At 49.7% G+C, this 19,698-nt stretch overlaps 1 protein-coding gene across 4 annotated transcripts in view; it reads right to left on the bottom strand.

The window, feature by feature from the left end:
* Positions 1-19,698, bottom strand: part of HEATR5A (HEAT repeat containing 5A) — a 502,340-nt gene that overhangs the window by 325,867 nt on the left and 156,775 nt on the right. For all 4 annotated transcript variants that reach the window (XM_086936964.1, XM_086936962.1, XM_086936966.1 and 1 more), the window contains exon 19: positions 4,723-4,882. In XM_086936964.1, coding sequence (XP_086793090.1) covers positions 4,723-4,882 — 160 coding nt within the window. The remainder of the gene's footprint in view (positions 1-4,722; positions 4,883-19,698) is intronic.

The raw sequence follows: 19,698 nt of genomic DNA, 5'->3' as shown, positions 1-19,698 counted from the left end.
TTCGCATGCTCAAAAAAACATTTCGCTGGATCCCCACCGAAACTAGAAAAACTGTCACCCACGCACTGGTCACGAGCCGCCTGGAATACGGAAACACCCTATACGCCGGTACCACCTCAAAACTCCAGAAAAAACTACAACGCATCCAGAACGCTTCAGCCAGACTCATACTAGACATCCCGCGTAAAGAACACATCTCTGGTCACCTGAAAAACCTCCACTGGCTCCCCGTAAATAAGAGGATTACTTTCCGCCTCCTAACCCACGCACACAAAGCACTTTACGAACTTGGACCCGAATGCCTCAACACACGACTGTCCTTCTACACCCCCTCCCGTCAGCTACGATCCTCCAACCAAGCCCTTGCCACTGTACCTCACATCAACAAAACCACCATGGGAGGTAGATCCTTCTCCTACCTGGCAGCTAAAACTTGGAACTCACTTCCCACTCACCTTCGCCTTACTCAGAACCACCTAGCATTCAGAAAGCAACTTAAAACTTGGATTTTCGACAAGTAATTCCCCACCCTTCCTCAAGCGCCTTGAGACCCTATGGGTATGTAGCGCGCTATATAAATCTCTTGACTTGACTTGACTACGTTCACGGTTCTCAAATCTACTGCTCTGCACAAATGCTCTAAACCCCCATATGTTTCTACTATTTAGTTATTTTACAACAAGCCATTTTGTAAGGGAACTCCCCTTATCAAAAAATTCAGTTTAACATGTGACCTTCAAATAGTTCTACAGCATGCTAGAGAGAGGTAAAAGGCAGGGAAATGTGTTTATGTCTTTAATTGCACTGAAGACACAACATACTCCCTAAATACTTGCCCCTCGTATTGTGGGCCATGACTGAAGTGGTTAATACTTCTGTTCAGGAAGTTGGTACCTCTGGCATAAAATCTATGCCACCTGAGAAGACCTGTCAGGGTACAATAGGCTGTATCACATTTCGCAGGAGTTCATTGGAAAATGTGAAGGACTCCGATGACCAGATGTTTTTATAATGCCACTGATGCCACGATGTATTCGATGCGGTACAAAAGGGGGTGGTGATGGACGGATGTATGTATTCGATGACAGAAAATATTTTGCAACATTTTGCCTTGTAACAAAAGCTGACTGGAATGTTTCATTTAAAAAGCAAGGGAAATATCTGAAGAAATGAATTGTTATTTTTCATGAATTTTTTATGAATCTATGCTTGTAAGAACTAATTGAACTGCATTCAATTTAGGAACTTCCAAGTTCATAAGTACATAAAAAGGGAAATACATGGTATTTACATATACATATTTGGCAATAAAAAAAATTTAAATCATCATCCAACTTAACTAAAACATGTCGAATAGTTGGATTTTCGGTGCTTATGCCGAAGTAGGCTATCTCCATGAACAATTTTTCAACCTTTTCACTGCATGTCTGTGTGAGCAAGCACACCCCTCTTTGCCAAGCTCATAAACCTCTTACAGGCATCCCAGAGAGTATTCTGAAAGACCTGCACCCCCAAACATTTACCAGACTGCTGGGATAGGAGTGACTCCAAGCTAACACTCCTTCCATGGGTTATCCAAGACTCAGGCCTTTGGTAACTTTCACTCATTCCTTTGCCTCCGCGCACACAACAATCGTCTACACCGACGAGCAGGCGTGTCATGGATCACGACTCCGAGATTTGCCTACTGGTCTCCCCTTTTAATGAACTCTGCCAGTCCTCTGAAACTGGGTGCGGTGTTGAATCCAGCTGTGTGCAGGTGTCGCGGGGGGTGGGGAGGGCAGAATGAGGAAGCAGTATATTTGTCATGACTGACTGAACACAGCGGAATCCATTTTCGGCGGTCAGAGTAGCCAGACAGATGTGCATTTCATACTGCTGGGCTCCCTTCACACATTCCTGAAGCCTTTGTGATAGGTCAGATTCTACGGTGGGGGGCAGGAGACAGTGGTTCCCTCTAAAGTGTAGAGATAATCTTTGCCTATGACCTGCTCTACTATTCCCTGAGGTGTCCCCCCCCCCCCCTCCCATTCATGAGGACAGCTATGGAATTAGAGGCTTTTCTCTTTCATGCCCATTTTTGCCTTTCTCTGGGCCAGAAACTTCCAGCCCGCACCCTCCTTCCTTCGGACACTCGAGGACGCAGACTAGGGCTGGCCGGTCTGGAATGAGTAGGCATTGGAGCGGAATAACCTGGAATCACTCACTTGAGCTTTTAGAACCTACATAGTCTGTCTGCAAACACAGCATAAAAACGGGTCTCAATACTCAAGTCCAAGTTCTAGGACTTCCCAAAGCCCAGTGAACTCCTGCAAAAGTTGGAGAAACTGTTGTGATGAGGGATTGTTGCTTTCGACAGCCAGATCTGCTGCTAGGTGGGGTCCAAGGATTCCTGCTGGAAGCATGGAGGATCTGCCTTGATAGGACGAGCCGCCCCTGCAAGAAAAGCAATGCAGGGGTTTCTGCAAAAGGGCGGCCTTAGGAGGGGCCTATCCAGCTGCTTGAAAGAAGAGAAGCTGACCAGAGCAAGGGTGACAAAGCTCAACAAGCGGTACCTGCACTGCGAAGCCCAGTGGGAGATCGGTGAAGTATTGTCCTGTGGTGGCACCGGCTTACTTAGTGTGTGCCTCCAGCTACGCCCAACTGGGTCTCGAGATAAGCTCACCAAGTCTCCACAGCCTCGGAGATTCCAAAGTTATCAATACACTAGGCCTGAGGAGCTGATCATGTTGCTTTGCTATTCCATATGGTGAAGTGGTTTGTCAATAAACCACTCCTGCTACATGGGGAGGAGGCGGGTATCCATCACCATGGTGGCAAAGCATGGTTAAGGTTAAAGGTGGACACTCACCCGATAAATCTACCAATGGCCTATTTCAGATATAAAGATAGCTGCTATCCTTAATATGTCAACAAATGCTCAGGTGGCAGATTTCTAAACTCCAATGCTTGTAAAGTGGCACCTGCTAGACAACATTGCACAAGACAAATCTCTCCTCCAGGGCCTGGTGGCAAGGTTTATTCAAGGTGCCTTCCTACGTCTTGGATATTGAGTCCAATTAGAGCCAATAATCCATGGAGTGAATTCTCTTATTCAAAACTATTAGAGGACGTGCAGGTCCTGGCATTAAGGATACAGCGGACTTTTCCATTCATGGAGGTTTGGAGTGACGCTAGCAGATAGAGAGACTCTTGAAGGTTAGGCTCATTTTCAAAGCTCAATTTGTCAATGATTTTGGTGGTGAAAAGGAACTTGTCCGGGGTTGAACGGATTGCTGGGGATGGTTTCAAAGTTGGCAAAAGGTATGAAGAACCTCAAAGGATGTTGACTAAGCCCTCCGTCTCTCCACTGGTGTTTAATCCTCACAGGAGTCACAGTATTAAACTTTGGGGCCGCCACACATTGGCACACGTTACGTAGGTAAATGGCATTTTGAAATGCTCCTGCACAATCTATCCGGGAATTGTGCAGACCACGGCACGATCCTAGGACCGGTGAACACTAGTGAATCTGAAGGATGGCGCAGCTCGCACCAGTATGTGGCTCTCTGAAATAAGCAGCTTGCCATGGACAGGGGTGTCACTTTGTACTGCTCTGTTAACGCAAATACTTTACCCTGACATCCAAAAACACGTGCCCTCACTCCAACAACCAGATCTAGGTGTGTGCGCACAGTAGGCATGGCACGGAATGTGAGTAAATGTTTACTATGTGAATGACTACAATGACAACGAAGCACAGAGACATCAGCAAAGCTGGCTGCGCCTTAGCGCTGAGACACACTGAGTAAGCGCTCTTCCAGATAAGTGCATCTATCAGTTTGGGGTTCGATATTGACATCAATGCAGTCTGTGCAATAGGCATGGTAGGAGGAAAATCCACTCATCATGGAACCATTACTTCCAAGTGGAGGAAAGCAGGGGGCATTTCTGCTGACAGAGCCAAGAGAGGAGTTGTCAGCCAGGAGAAGGTTAGGCACAACTTGGCCCAATGAATACATGCGTTTTCAAAATTTATAGTTCGCAAACTGGCATTTAACATTCTTTTTTGTTACTTTGACCATGAATATGCACACATCTCCCTTCAGTTTTTTACCTAATTTATGGACTAACAGAGTGTTGTGAATCTAAAATGTGCTCTGGGCCAACATCAAGGTCACTTTTAAGGACAGCCATCTTTCACTCGGGTCTGGCCTGTGCTATGGTCCGGTACCCTCTCACACTGTGCAGCCTCTGTTGAAGAGATATTCAGAGCACAATCGTCAGGGAATTGGACACAGCTGCAGTTACAATCCTGAGGGAACAGGACTCCACTGTGGTTAAGATTGGTGCTGTGCTCGAGGCATGGCCAAGATACACTGGGATTTGGTTGGCAGTGGTGGCAAAATGCAGCCTAGCCAGGTACTGGGAATCCGAGCTTTACCAAAGGTAGAGGACTGCAAAACGGATCTAGACTGGGGCGGGTTGGTAGAACGTACTATGTATCATAACAGCAGATGTCCAGAGGAATGAGAAAGGATCTGGGCAGAGACGAGGTGGACGGTCGCTTTCATAAACCCATAACAAGAAGCACCGGTGCAGTCTCTTTTACTCTGAAGCAACTTTTTCATAGGTGATTATGAGAATCTGAATATCAGGGCATTTTGAACCTCACCCCTACTTCAGCACCTACATTCACATCGAACTGTAAATGTTTATTTCCTGCAGATATGAAGAGCCCACCTGTACTTCAGGAGATGTTCTGTCCTGGGCGAGTGTGTACAGGATTCCCACACAGGCGCTGAGGTGCTGAGAGGAACCAATGCCACCCAGATATCGGTACAGGGAGCCGAGGGCCAGCGCGTGCCCAGTTCGGGATACCACATCCCTTGCAGACTTCAACCTAGAACCAGAGAGAAACATGCCTCATGAAAGTGATAATGTGCAGTTTGTATACATGAAAAAAGGCAAATACACACAGACAGGTGATACTGTACAGTTCCCACAAAAGATGCCCAGCACAGCCAAGGGTGATCCTATACAGACACAAAACATGGCCAACCGTGCCACAGAGACTCTCGGCTGTGCACACAGCGTTAGTAGCGATAACCAATGTCAAACGTGCTTTTGTTTTGTATACACTGCAGAATATGTCGACTTAAGTGGTCTTGTTTTGTTCATACAGAGGAAGAGACAACACTGATACTTGAAGGAAGGTGGAGTATTATCTGGTCACGCTTATTAGGCTTCACCATACAATATTCTCACAATACCTCAAAGATGGTCCTTGGACTCACAATAATAAGTCCTTAGCTCAGTTCTGGTGGAGTGGCAAAGACCAATCGGATTTACAAGAGGAAAATGTGGTAAGCATTCCAGAGTAACAACATGGACAATAAGTAATTGACACAACCCTCAGAAATCCGACACCAATGTATAAAAATAAAGTGTAATTGTATATAAATTTAGACACCAAAATGAACGAGGTCAGATACATATAATCAGAGTTATGAATTTTATAAGAAAACATAAATCACAGCAATTCACTACTGCAGAACTTTAGCATTGTGGTTAATGGGGAAAAGTGGTAGAGATAATCTATCACAACAAAGCCAATGCTGATGATGAACGAAGGTTTTGTAGAGTTCCCTCGAGGTGCAGTGTCAAGTAAAGGGGGTGGTTGCCAGACTGGGGACCAACCAGCCTTGGCAGAGGTAAGCACTGCAGAAAGTTAATTAGACAAACGCAGGTCATGGGGAACATGGTAGCTGCATGAAGCTTCCTGGAAGTCAGGACTAAATTTCCCACAATGCAGTGGACAATCTACTTGTGGGCGATCCAGCGGAGGGCCTGATGGGCAGCAATTCTTCAGTTCCATTACGTAGTTTTTACCTGCGGTTGCAGGGGACTAGTACCACTAGTCGAGAAGAGACTGGTGATGCATTTTGCTCTCTAAGGGATACCACTGTCTGGGGAAAGAGAGCTTTGGTCCAGGAAGGGGAAAAAGATCTGTTGACTTACTTGCCACTTCCAAGAGCTAAAAGTACATTTATGCCTCACACCATGCCCATGTGCAGACAACGCATGGCCTTCGAGCTTGTTGACACAATCAACTAATAAAAGACTTTACTCAGCTCTCCTTAGCCATAAAAGGTTCCAAAACACGGTTACAATAAGCATAAAAACATTTCATAACTACAATAAATACAAGACATCTTGAGGTGGAGACATCTTAAAGTGTACAAAAAGCTCAATTGACGTCCTCTAAAACAAACTATTCATTATAGTGCTCAAAATAAGGTTTTCTTATTTTTAGGTGGACTCTGTAAAATGTTTACGACAGCCATACATAAGATATCAGGGGCATGGTTTTTTAAGAATAGAGATTACTGTACAATTACTCATATCTAGGGAATGCAATATGGGTAACCGTGTTTCCAAGCACTTGCATAAAATTTGTGAAACAGCGTAAAGGGCAGCGTGCTTTAACCCCTTGTAAGCTCATGATAAGCTGAGCTCGTCATGGCATAGTCGCGCTGTGCTCATGACAAGCTTAGCTAGTCATGAGACCCAACCACGGGGGAAGCGCTGGTGCTCCCCCCATGGGTGTGCGATCAAAGATTTTACGGGGAATGCAGGGGAAGACCTTTCCCCCCCCTCCGCGTCAACGACGTCAGTGTGCGAGGTGCTCTGACGTCATTGGAGGTTCCCTTTGTTTACCAGTGCGAAGGGAAGCGTTTTGCTTCCTGCGCGTCAATAGACAAGGAGTAGTTTCTGTCCTGTAACTCCAGTTCTGTAGTAGGGGTATCTCTGTTACCCTCATGCATTTGGTGACTTTTTGCACCCTGCATTAGGAACAGTGTCCCTTTATCGAAATCAGTATCTCGGTTATAGTCATAATCTAGTGAATAGTCCCGCCCATGTGCGTGGACACTGGCAATCAAAAATAATCTCTTAAATTGTCAAAAAATGCAGAACTGCAAATACACTTAAGAGAGAATTTAAAGACAAATAATGCAGCCTATATCCACAGGCTACACTGTCCAGTACTTCAACTAGAAATTCCACCAAAAAAACCACACACACATCACAGCCTGCCCAGTTTCTTCCATAGAGAAACTTGCCTCTACCAGTAAAAGCCTCTGGAATGATAGAGAGGAAGGCTTGGACAGACAAGCCCCATAGGCTGCCAATATGTGGCTTAAATAGGATACTGTGCCTTTAAGAGAACTTTCCAGAACTTCTCCCAGTATCCCAGAATGTACAACAGGTCCCTCTTACTTTCAGTTCTTTTTGAAGGCGTAACACGCCAGACTTGTAGCATTCCCTACATGAATATATTTCTCCACCGGGGAGGAGGAAGGGCGCTTATGACTATAACAGAGATACCCCTACTACAGAACTGGAGTTACAGGACAGAAACTACTCCTTCTGTAGTAGTGGATCTCTGTGTATAGTCATAATCTAGTGAATAGAATGGCAAGCCCATCCCCACACCAAAGCGGCGGTGGAGAGAAGAAAATTAACACCACTACTGTGTGAAAAGATTTTGCAGCAAAGCCTGCCCAACCTGAGTGTCTGCTCTGGCATCAGTGTCCAGACAGTAATGCTTAGTAAAGGTATGGACCGACTTCCAAGTGGCTGTCTTGCAGATTTCTGCAATTGGAACGTTACGGAGCAAAGCTGTTGTGGCAGCTTTTCCCCTGGTGGAATGAGCCTTAGGTTTACCCCCCAAGGTCTTATTAGCTTTTAGGTAACAACTGTATGCAGGACACAATCCACCTAGAAATGGACTGTTTAGAGGTAGCAAGACCAGTACTGACTGATCCATAATTGATAAACAATTGGTCCGACCTACGAATATCTTTGGTTTTATCCAGATAAAATGTCAACACCCTCCTCCCATCCAGGGAATGGAGAGACCTTTCCGCCAGAGATGAAGAGTTCGGAAAAAACGTAGGCAAAGTTTTGGTCTGGTTGATATGAAAATCAGAAACAACCTTGGGAAGAAATTTAGGGTGAGTATGGATAACCACCTTAGCAGCATGAAATACATTATAAGGTTCTTGGCAACAACGCCTGAATTTCACTCACCCTGCGGGCCGATGTAATGGCCACGGGGAACGCCGCCTTCCAGGATAGGTGCTGCAACAAAGCCTTATGAATAGGTTCAAAAGGCTCCTTCATCTATCTGGACAGCACCACATTCAATTCCCATGAAGGCGAAAGGAGCCTGACAGGAGGGAATACTTTCTTCAAGCCTTCCAGAAAATCTTTGATCACAGGGATCTGGAAGAAGGAAGTCTGTGAAGGGCATTTCCTGTAGGCAGTCAATGCAGCGAGATGAACCTTAATGGAATGAACATTAAGGCCAGACAGCGATAAATGTAGAAGGTAAGGAAGGATGACATCTTCCTTGCACGTCGTCGGGTCATAGTTCTTGGACTTGCACCAGATACAGAACCTTTTCCACTTGTAAGCATAGGAAGTCCGAGTGGAAGGTCTCTTAGACTCCTTCAGTATGTCCATGCAATCTTCGGGCAGATTCAAATGGCCATATTGCACTATCTCAGGAGCCATGCCGCCAAACTCAAAGAAGAGAGGTTGGGGTGCAACATCTGCCACCCCGAACGTCGTGAGAAGGTCCGGCCTGCACGGCAGCCGTATGTGAGGAAGGAGAGACCGGTGAAGCAGGTCTGTGAACCACCACTGCCTGGGCCATTCTGGAGCAATGAGTATGAATATGCTACTTACCAGTATGCATCTGTTCTTGGCATGTAGGGCTGCTAACATTCATATCTTAGCATTAGATCGCCACCTAGTGTTGGGTCCGGATGATCGCACATTGTTGTCCTGGAAGAGTCTTCGAAGTATCCTGAGATGGGTGGCTCCTCCCCTGGACTACAGTGCGCATGGGCATCGGCTCCATCCCCAGATTGTTTTTCGCCATTGTGGCAGAGGATGGAGTGAAAAGTGTAAAGGATGTCCATGCTAATGATTGAATACAATAGTATATCTGCAGCTGCGACAGGCACCGGGGAGGAGGGTGGGCGATATGAATGTTAGCAGCCCTACATGCCAAGAACAGATGCATACTGGTAAGTAGCATATTCAGTTCGAGGCATGTGGGCTGCTAAATTCATATCTTAGCATAGAATACATAGCAGTCCCTCCATCAGCGGCGGTTGCCCGTGCCAGCTGCAGAAACCTGAAAAAGTGTCTTGAGAACAGCCTGCCCTACAGCCGCTTGCTGTTTGGAATGTACATCAACACAGTAGTGTTTTGTAAAGGTATGTGGTGTAATCCACGTGGCTGCTCTGCAAATGTCCTCTAGAGGAATGTTTCCTAGGAAAGCCATGGATGCCCCCAACTTGCGTGTGGAGTGTGCTTTTGGGGGTATTGTTAAAGTGCGCTTGGCTTTATGATAACAGATTTGAATGCACTTAACAATCCATCTGGCTATTCCAGCTTTGGAAATTGGGTTGCCTTTGTGTTGTGGTGAGAAGGCAACAAAGAGTTGTTTCGTCTTCCTAAAGTGTTGTGTCCTGTCTATGTAGTACATCAATGCCCTCCGTACGTCTAACGTATGGAGCATTCTTTCTGCCACCGTTTGTGGGTTCTGGAAGAATGCCGGCAAATCGATAGTTTGGTTGAGATGAAAATGTGACACCACCTTTGGAAGGAATTTGGGGTTAGTACGTAGCACTACCCTATTTGGATGAATCTGAATGAAAGGCTCTTGTATTGTGAGCGCTTGCAGCTCACTAACACGCCTTAGTGACGTAATAGCAATTAGGAAAGCAACTTTCCACGTTAGGAACTGCAGTTCACACGAGTGCATTGGCTCAAATGGTGGTCCCATCAGTCTGGTGAGGACCACATTGAGGTTCCACACCGGAGCTGGCGGTGTTCTTGGGGGAATGACTCGTTTCAGACCTTCAAGAAACGCTTTAATGGCAGGCACCCTGAAGACCGAGAGGTGCTGCCTATTTTGAAGGTAAGCTGCGATGGCGGATAGATGTATCCGAATAGAAGTGAACGCTAGCTTGCACTTATAAATGTGTAACAGATAGCAAATGATGTTAGGGATAGATGCATCTAGCGGGTTTATGTCATTGTCTGCACAGTAAATGACAAAACGTTTCCATTTTGCGGCATAGCATGCCCTGGTTGACGGCTTCCTCGCCTCCTTGATGATGTTCATGCATTCAGGAGGTAGGTTGAGGTATCCAAACTCTAAGACTTCAGGAGCCAGATCGCTAGGTTGAGCTGTTGCGGATCTGGATGCTGAATTTCTCCATGGTTCTGCGTCAGAAGTCTGGGCGTGAGGCGCAGTCTTTGATGCGGCACCACTGAGAGTTCGAGGAACGTGGTGTACCAGGCTTGGCGCGCCCACGTTGGAGCAACTAGGATGAGTGTCATCGAGTGTTGCCTTAGTTTTCTCGCCACCAGTGGTATCAGAGGTGTCGGGGGAAAAGCGTAAGCAAATTTGCCTGACCAGTTCATCCATATCGCATTGCCCTGCGATTGGGGGTGTGGGAACCTGGCGGCGAAGCTTTGGCATTTTGCGTTCTCCCTTGTGGCGAACAGGTCTATGTCTGGACGACCCCACCTTTGGAAGTACGGCTGGAGTACCGATGGATGTATCTCCCACTCGTGCATTTGATGACTGTATCTGCTGAGCAGATCCGCCATCTGATTGTCCTTCCCTGGGAGGTGTTCTGCCATGAGGAAGATGTTCCTCTGAATGGCCCACTTCCACATGCTCTGAGCCAGGTGAGACAGCTGTGGTGAGTGGGTGCCTCCCTGCTTTTGGATGTAGTACATCGCGGTCATGTTGTCCGTCCGGACTAACACCACCTTGTTGCACAGATGTACAATGAAGGACTTGAGTGCCATGAAGATCGCCATCAGTTCTAGATAGTTGATGTGCATCTTCTGCTGCTGCGTCGTCCATAGTCCCTGCACTGTGTAAGTGAGCAGATGAGCTCCCCATCCCTGGAGAGATGCGTCCGTTGTCAGGATAACCTGTGGCACTGGCTCCTGGAACAGTCGGCCCTTGCAAAGGTTGTGTGGAGTCCACCAATGCAGAGAGTTGTATGCCCGACTGGTAACCAACACTAGGTCTGTTAATTGTCCCTGAGCCTGTGTCCACTGATATGCTAAGCACTCCTGGAGCGGGCGCATATGCAACCGTGCGTGAGGGACTATGAAGATGCAGGAGGCCATCATGCCTATCAACTGCATGAACACTCTTGCTGGAAGTGAGTGTCCCGGTCTGAACTTTTGGATTAAAGACTGTATGCCGTCTATCCTGACCTGGTTTGGTTGCGCCTTGGCCGTCAGGGTATTGATTGTTGCACCCAGAAACTGCCGGACATGTGCCGGCTGAAGGTGTGATTTTGGGTAATTCAACGAGAAACCCAGGTCGTGAAGGAGGTGAATGGTAGTCGACATGTCCGCGGCGCACTGCTGTTCCGACCTGGCTTGAACGAGCCAGTCGTCGAGGTAGGGGTAGACATGGATGTTCTGCCTCCTGAGGTGCGCTGCTACTGTCGCCAGACACTTGGTAAACACCCTTGGGGCAGTTGTGACTCCGAAGGGTAGGACTTTGAACTGATAATGCGTGCCCTGGATAGTGAACCTGAGGTACTTTCTGTGGGACGGATGTAGCGGAATGTGGAAATAAGCATCCTTGAGATCTAAGGTTGCTAAGAAGTCTCCTTTGTTTAACATAGGAAGAATCTGTTGCAGTGTAAGCATGTGGAAATGCTCTGACAGTATGTACAGATTGAGGGGACGGAGATCCAGAATTGGTCTGAGAGATCCGTCCTTCTTTGGAATGAGGAAGTACAGGGAATAAACCCCTGTGCCTTCCTCCCCCACTGGCACGAGCTCGATTGCCCCTTTTTGCAGCATCACCAACACTTCCTGCTGCAATAAGTGCAAGTGCTCTGCGGACATAGGTCTTTGCCTTGGTGGAATGTTGGGTGGAGTGGATTTTAACTCTAGACAATAACCGTACTGGATAAGCTGTCGCACCCACCTGTCTGTGGTGATGTTGATCCAGACGGGCAGGAACTGCTGTATTCTCCCCCCGACAGGTGTTAAGTGGTCGGGGGGCAGTGACAGAGAGTCACTGGCTGCTTGTGGCAGAGGAGCGTGAATTGTTGCCTCCTTTGCCGCGTCCTTTGTTGCTGTTTCCCCTGTAGCCCCTCTTGTTTTGTTTGGGGTACGAGGATTGTGCTCCACCTCTAGGGAACTGTGACTGTTGACCCAACTGTCCTCTGGTGACTCCACGGGCACCTGAGCGACGAAAATTATTGCCACGAAACTGCTGTGATTGTAGGGCCCCCATAGATTTAGCAGTTTGTGTCTTTTTTAATTTTTTCCAGGGTGGTGTCAACATCTGGACCAAACAGTCTATCCGGATTGACTGGCTGATTAAGTATGGTTGTTTGAATGTCAGGTTTGAACCCCGATATGCGGAGCCAAGCCTGTCTTCTGAGCATGACACTGGTGTTAATGGCCCTAGCGGCCGTGTCCGCGGCATCAAGTGCACACTTTATGGCCGCGTTGGAGATCAGTTGTCCTTCTTGTATAATCATTTTGGTGCCCTCTTGAAACTGCGGAGGCAGGTGTTCCACAATCTGCTCTAGTGTGTCGTAATGTGATCTATCATAACGTGCCAGTAGTGCCTGTGTATTTGCAATACGCCAGAAATTGGCGGCCTGCGCAGCCACTCTTTTGCCTCCTGCCTCTAGCACTTTGGACTCCTTATCCGGGGGAGGAGCTTCACCCGTTGTTTGGGAGTTGGCCCTTTTGCGTGCGTTTGCTACCACCAGGGAGTCAAGCGGCAACTGTCCTCGAATGTATGCAGGGTCTGCAGGCGCTGGTCTGTACTTTTTTTCAATACGTGGGTTGACCACCCTCGCCCTGGTAGGCTCTTTAAAGATGTCCGCAGCATGCTTGAGGACCCCTTTGAGCATAGGCAGTGTCTTTACAGTTCTTTCCGAAACTGAAAAGGTGTCGAATAGAAAGTCTTCCTCAACTGGGTCAGCATGCATGTCCACATCATGATTAGCAGCTGCCCTCTCAATGAGTGCATGAAAACCTGCAGAATCCTCTGTAGGGGATGCACGTGTACTGAAAGTCTGTGGGTCTTGTCCCACATCTTGGGTGCCTTGGTCCCCAATGGCATCATATGAATCTGGCTGTGCATCAGGTTCATTGACTGGGAACGTGTATTGTTCGTCTTCACCATAGCCCTCACTTTCAGAATGGTCTGGAGACGGTGTTGGGCTCCTTCCCAGAGGAGGCTGAATAGGTTCCATGAGGCCTGAGGCGTCCTGTGGAAACTTTTTCTTCTTTAGGGGGATGACATAGGATTCCACTGGCTGCGAAGTGATTTTCCTTTTGTAAAGGGTTAACTTCCCTGTGTCCGCGTCTATGAAACACTCCGAATCCTCTTCTGGGTCGAGCACCTGACCCGAAGATGCCCCTGCCGTCGAAGATTCCGACTTCTTTGGCGTCGATTTCGATGAAAAGGCCTTCGGCACCACTTTTGGCGGTAGAAGGAAGAGGAGTTTACTAGCGGGCTTGACCGGGACGTCTGCCACCTTCTGCGTCGATGGCGTTGGCGTCGACGAAGAAAAAGCCTTCTCCCTAATTCTTTGTAGTGAAGAAGCAACGAGAGATGCGTCGGTGACCGATGTCTTTGGCACCGACGAGGTGGCCTTGCCTTCGGATGCGACGTTCCGTTGGTCTTTTGGAGGGATGGACGGCGCCGACCCCGAGTCCTTGGAGCGATGCGCAGATGTCCCCGTTGGAGCCGGGGCTGTGTCGCTTGCTTTGGCTGGCTTTGCCGGCGCCGGCGCGCTTGTCTTGTGCGTGCCACCCTTTTTAGAGGATCTCTCCTCCGAAGCCGATTTTGACCCTGTGGAATCGCCGTGTTTCTTCGACTTCTGCGGACCTGAGGTCGACGGAGTCGATGAGGCTGCCGGTTTATTTGTTTTTGCTGTTACGACCGCCATCTTAGGGACGATTGAGTCCTTAACTTTCGGTTTCGGGTCGGCCATTTTAGGTGCTGTCGAGACCGTTGCTTTCAGTTTCGGTTTCGAAACCCTCGGCGCAGCAAGTATGTCCGTGGCCGGGCCATCAGGCGGGGCCGTGGCTTGTGCTACAGGGTCTTGGGTAAGGCCGACAGGCGATCCCGCGACCCTCTCCTGATGTCCGTCAACTTCGGGGCATAGCTCGTCCCCTGAGCTATCTTCCGCGGCCCCATAAACCATATCGTCGTCTCCTACCTCGTCGACGTATTCAAGGCCTTGACCCACGACTCCGTCGTCGTCATATTCCGGATCAGCCTCGACCTCCGTCTCAGGCGGGGAGATTTGAAGATGATGGCTCTGGTCCTCCTCTTCTTGGTCGTCGAATATGTTTTCTGGATCCGGGGCCGCCTGTTTGGCCACAAGGCGCACCGCGCGCCGAATCGTGAGAGTCTTCTTCGACCTGAAACTCGCACAGGCCCTGCAACTTCCTTCGTCATGGTCTGGCGAAAGGCATTTATTACAGACCGGGTGCACGTCTATATGTGGGTATTTGGACCCACAGAGCGGACAAAGCTTAAACGGACTCCGCTCCATGTTGGGAACTTGGTGTCGAGTCGCGATGAGAAGGCCTCGATGTCCGAAGAGTAGTAAAAACTCCGCTGATTCCGGCTCCGAGAGACGGAAGAACTCGAGACCGTACGCAAACAATACCGACGTAAAGAACCCAAAGCCTTTTGGCCGTTAAGATTGATGTTTATTCGGTTCCGACGGAGAGACGTCGAGACCGCATCCGAACCCAATGGCGGAAAAAAACAATCTGGGGATGGAGCCGATGCCCATGCGCACTGTAGTCCAGGGGAGGAGCCACCCATCTCAGGATACTTCGAAGACTCTTCCAGGACAACAATGTGCGATCATCCGGACCCAACACTAGGTGGCGATCTAATGCTAAGATATGAATTTAGCAGCCCACATGCCTCGAACTCATCCGCGCCCTCGACCGGGCCAGCTTGACGAGTACCGCTGGAATCAGGGGAATGGGTGGAAAAGCGTACAGAAAGCTGTTCGACCAGTTGATCCATAGCGCATTCCCCAGCGTCCCCTGCTGGTAGTACCTGGAGGCGAAGTCTCGGCATTTGCTGTTTTCGGCGGTGGCGAACAGATCTACGTCTGGAGTCCCCCACCTTGCGAAGACTTCTCCTAGTACTTCGTCGTTTATGACCCATTCGTGGTTTTCCTGAATCAGTCTGCTCAGTGCGTTCGCCTGAACATTCTGCACACCTGGCAGATGGGTAGCCGTTATCGTCAGGCCTCTGGCCAGAAGCCAGTGCCAGATCGCCTGCGCCTCCTGCGACAGAGTGCGCGATCTCGAACCCCCCTGCTTGTTGAGGTAATACATCGTGGTCGTATTGTCCGTCTGTACAAGCAGAGAGTTGGTCTGAAAGGACGGATGAAAGGCCTTCAGTGCCAAGTGAACAGCTCTGAGTTCCAGGAAATTGATGTGATACGTGGCCTCCATCGGGGACCACGTTCCTTGAATCTGTAAGTCTCCGGAGTGCGCCCCCCAACCGTGGAGAGAAGCATCCGTCACGACGGTCTGCGTGGGAATGTCCTTGTGGAAGGGAACCCCTCTGAGGAGATTCTCCGCTGAACACCACCACTTCAGAGACTGAAGAGCATGCAGAGACAGTCTTATCTTGTCATCCCAAGATCCTTTCCTCTGATCCCACTGGTCCTCCAAGCACTCTTGCAACGGTCTCATGTGCAGGTGTGCGTGTGGCGTTAGAAAGATACAAGAGGCCATCGATCCCAGTAGAGAAGACACCGTCCTCACTGTTGTAGATGGAGTGGTCATAAGAGCCTGAGCCTTCCGAAGGAGTGATAATCGTCGCTCCTCCGAAGGAGACACCCTTGCTGATAGCGTATTGATGGAGGCTCCCAAGTACTGTATGCATTGGACCGGAGTCGGGACAGACTTGGACATGTTGATGTGCAACCCCAGCTTGTTCAAGAGAACGCAGGTCTTCTGGAAGTGTGCTCGAGCTTCCGAGAAGGAGGAGGCCTTGATCAACCAATTGTCCAGGTACGGGTAGACGAACACCTTGTTCTTCCTCCGGTGTGCTGCTACCACCGCCATGCACTTCGAGAATGTTCTCGATGCAGATTTCAGCCCGAATGGGAGTACTGTGTATTGATAATGATTGGCACCGACTTGGAATAGCAGGAACTTCCTGTGTTTGTGTGCAATGGGCACATGGAAGTACGCATCCTGTAGGTCTATAGCACATAGCCAGTCTCCCTGTTGCAACTGAGGATAAACCTGATACAATGACAGCATGCGAAACTTCTCTCTGCGAATCCACTTGTTTGCCTGTCGCAAGTCCAGAATGGGCCTGAACTCGTTCTTGTCCTTCTTGCGAACCAGGAAGAACCAGGAGTACAGACCTCTTCCTCTTTGAGACAGAGGTACATCTTCTATCGTCCATTTCCTAAACAGGATATCGGCCTCCGCCTGGAGCTCGCGCAGCTGAAACTGCAAGCTGACCGGTGGAATTGCTGGAGGCGGGTTGGTGAACCGAAGACTGTATCCATTGCAAACAATATTCAGCACCTACTTGTCCTGAGTAATTTTTCTCCACTCTGCCAGAAAAAATTGAAAGCTTTCCCCCACCGGAGTGGGTAACGGATGCAGGGGAAGTAAGCGCTCAGGGCCTAGACCCGGCCGGGCCTTTGGTCGCTGGTGCCGACTGTTGGCCGCCTCTGCCTTTCTGGCGCTTCTGGAACGGCCTTCGGAACTGCTGCTGTTGTTGCTGCTGCTGTCCCGAAGCTTGGCCACGCCCTCTGCCCTGTCCACCAAACCGTCTCTGGAACGGGCGGTACGATTTCTTTGTCTCCTTGGGCTTTTCCAGACGCACAGCCATGAGTGTTTCGGCCTCCGCCTTCATGCGGGCCATTTCGTCATCCGCATGTTTTCCAAACAGTGTTTCGCCAGAGAATGGTAGATTGGCAACCCTTTGTTGTGCGTCAGGTTTCAGCGACGTGAGGCGGAGCCAGGCGTGTCGTCGCTGGTTAATCCCATGGCAGAAGCCATGCGCCGCCAGGAGGGAAGAATCGGCTGCAGCACTGATGACCTGATTCGCCACCAACATCCCCTCATTTAACACCTCCTGGAAATCTTCTCTCTTGTCACGAGGCAGGTGTTCTACAAACTGCTGGAGGGATTCCCAGAGGGCACGGTCATAGCGCCCCAACAAGACTGTGGCACTCGCAGCCTTCATGAAGTCGCCGACGTCCCACAAACCTTCCTCCCGGCCGAATCTAGCCATCTAAATTCTTTATCTGGTGGGACTGTGGATGACGGAGTGGTGGCATGCTGTTTACGAGCCGCCGTCACTATCACAGAGTCTGGAGGGGGTTCCACTCTTAGAGAAGCCGGATCAGAATCGGGAGCCCGGTATTTTTTCTGTAGTCTCGAGGGGGCCGCCTTAGTCACTGCCGGGGTGAGAAAAAGGTCCATGGCCGGATCCTCCAGGCCCGGTACCAGTGGCAATAATGGACGAGACAGATGTTTCTGATGCAGCGTCTCGAAGATTACCGATGTCTTGGGCGTGGGCACCGTCAACGAGATGCCCAATTTTGCTGCACCTCTTAACAGGACATCGTGAAAGGACACCAGATCGTCAACCGGTGACACCCTTGTCTCCATTGATTCCGACAAAGTCGGAGAGCAGTCCCTGGTCCCTGAGGACCTTGTATGGGAATGAGACCTGCGCCTCCTGTGGCGTCGTCTCGACCCCGTGGATGACCTGTTGCGCGATCGTTCCCTCCTCCTGGAACGAGAAGGCGATCTCCCAGCTCGTGGGCACTCCGCAGGTTTCCGTGGAGGCGTCTTCCATGGCCTATCCTGGGGTTTCGGTTTAGGAAGACCCCTTAGGCAGTGTAGAAAGTGGAGGCAGTGACACTGACCTTTGCGGAGGAACAGGATGTAGGAAGGTGGATACCGGACTATGGTTGCCCCCAACTTTTTGCCTGGTGTTTTGCTGGTTTTCCGACTTAGTTGGCCTGGGACACTGCCAATCAGGACCCCAGGCCTACTGCTCTCTCTGTAAAATGGATTCCATGTACCTTAGGTACATATCCAATTGGTACTGGGCCACCTTATCAGACCCTGTAACTCAGGGCATAGGTGTACCCAGGGCCTACCAGGGGCTGCAGCATGTATTATGCCACCCCTGGCTGGCCATCTGAATCTGACACAACTGGCTGCACAACAGCTGGGGCAAGGTGGTGTAATCACCCTTTGCTTTAGATATAGTATACCTATATCTAACCCTAAAATGGACACACAGATTCCTATCAGTCACTCCTAGGGCAGGCCTTGACAATCCTGAAGGCAGAGTGCTTGGAATCGTGTGAGATGGTGCTCTGGCATGAGCTGAGGCCGTTTGCAGCTTGCGGAACCAAGTCCTAATAGCTGTTCCATGATAACGCATACCATATACTCTTAAGTGCATTATAATCCTCGCGGTTATATGCTATCTTTGGTATCGCTTTATCAAAACATGTCGAGTAAGGTGTCATACGAATTGGAATACTAACCCCTCGCCAATTCTGGCGACGGGGTTAGCATTCCACCCTTCTAGAGGGACACGACACGTATGTAACTGTGAACCCAGGTTAAAGTTAACTCGAGCCTCAGCATCACAAAATGGATGCTGCCACCACAGACATAAGTCTGACCCCCTGCAGCTGGGAGTCCTTCCAGCGAGGGGAGCTTGGACAAAGGGTTTCCTGTCAGGGGCGGTGCTAGCACCATCCCAGACAGGGTTTTGTGTATCTTGGGTAGGTAGGGCTTTAGAGGAAGGTGACTGCAAGTGGCACCCCGGTGCTCACTATGCATCTGCCGGCTAGAACCAGTTCCAGGGGCACACCAGCCCCTGAGCTGGGGAAAGTCCGGCATGGGAGAGGGGTGTAACCACCCCCCTTCCTGGTCCCACCCATGGGCAGGACCTAGTCGCGTGCTAGCCCCTTTTTCCTAGAATAAAGATAGGAGCGGGCCCCCTTCCAAATTAGATCATCTTTGAATCCTGAAACTACTTTCTACGAAAGGAACTCTCGACTTCTTCTCAAGATTTCTCCCTTGTGACTAAGGAGTAGTCACCCTGCACCCGCAGGCACCATCCAAGAACACTGCGGTTTGCTGCACGTCCTTCCTCCGGAATCCGACTGACCAGCACGACAAGACCTGGCTTCCCTGGCACCTCTGACCTCTACCCACATCGTCAGCTCAGCTGAGATCCGTGGGTGCGACAAGACCTCGAGGGACCGGCCATCTTCAAGACTGCACGACTCTTGCCCAGCACGACCGCCGAGGGATCCTCGAGTGAGTGCTTTGGGGTCCGAGAAGCCCCAACCCCGAGCAGCTCCAGCACCGAAGTTCAGCTCTCCAGCATCCACCAGATCTGCGTGGGGCCCTTCTGCTTGTTGCTGCTCACCGCGTTGTCTGGCTACTAGCCCGCTGGCTTGTGGCCTTCCCGACGACGAATGACGACATCAACACTGCTGGTCTGGTTGCTCCAGACTGGCCCTTGCTCCCCTCCCAAAAGAGGAGCACCCCAGACCCTCCTGGTCCACTCCAGACGCCATTTTAAGTCCACCGCGTGGGCTT

Source organism: Lissotriton vulgaris, chromosome 9, assembly GCF_964263255.1.
Source record: "Lissotriton vulgaris chromosome 9, aLisVul1.2, whole genome shotgun sequence".
Taxonomy (NCBI): domain Eukaryota; kingdom Metazoa; phylum Chordata; class Amphibia; order Caudata; family Salamandridae; genus Lissotriton; species Lissotriton vulgaris.
Note: the sequence above shows the minus strand (reverse complement) of the source record. Positions and strands in the feature narration are given on the sequence as shown.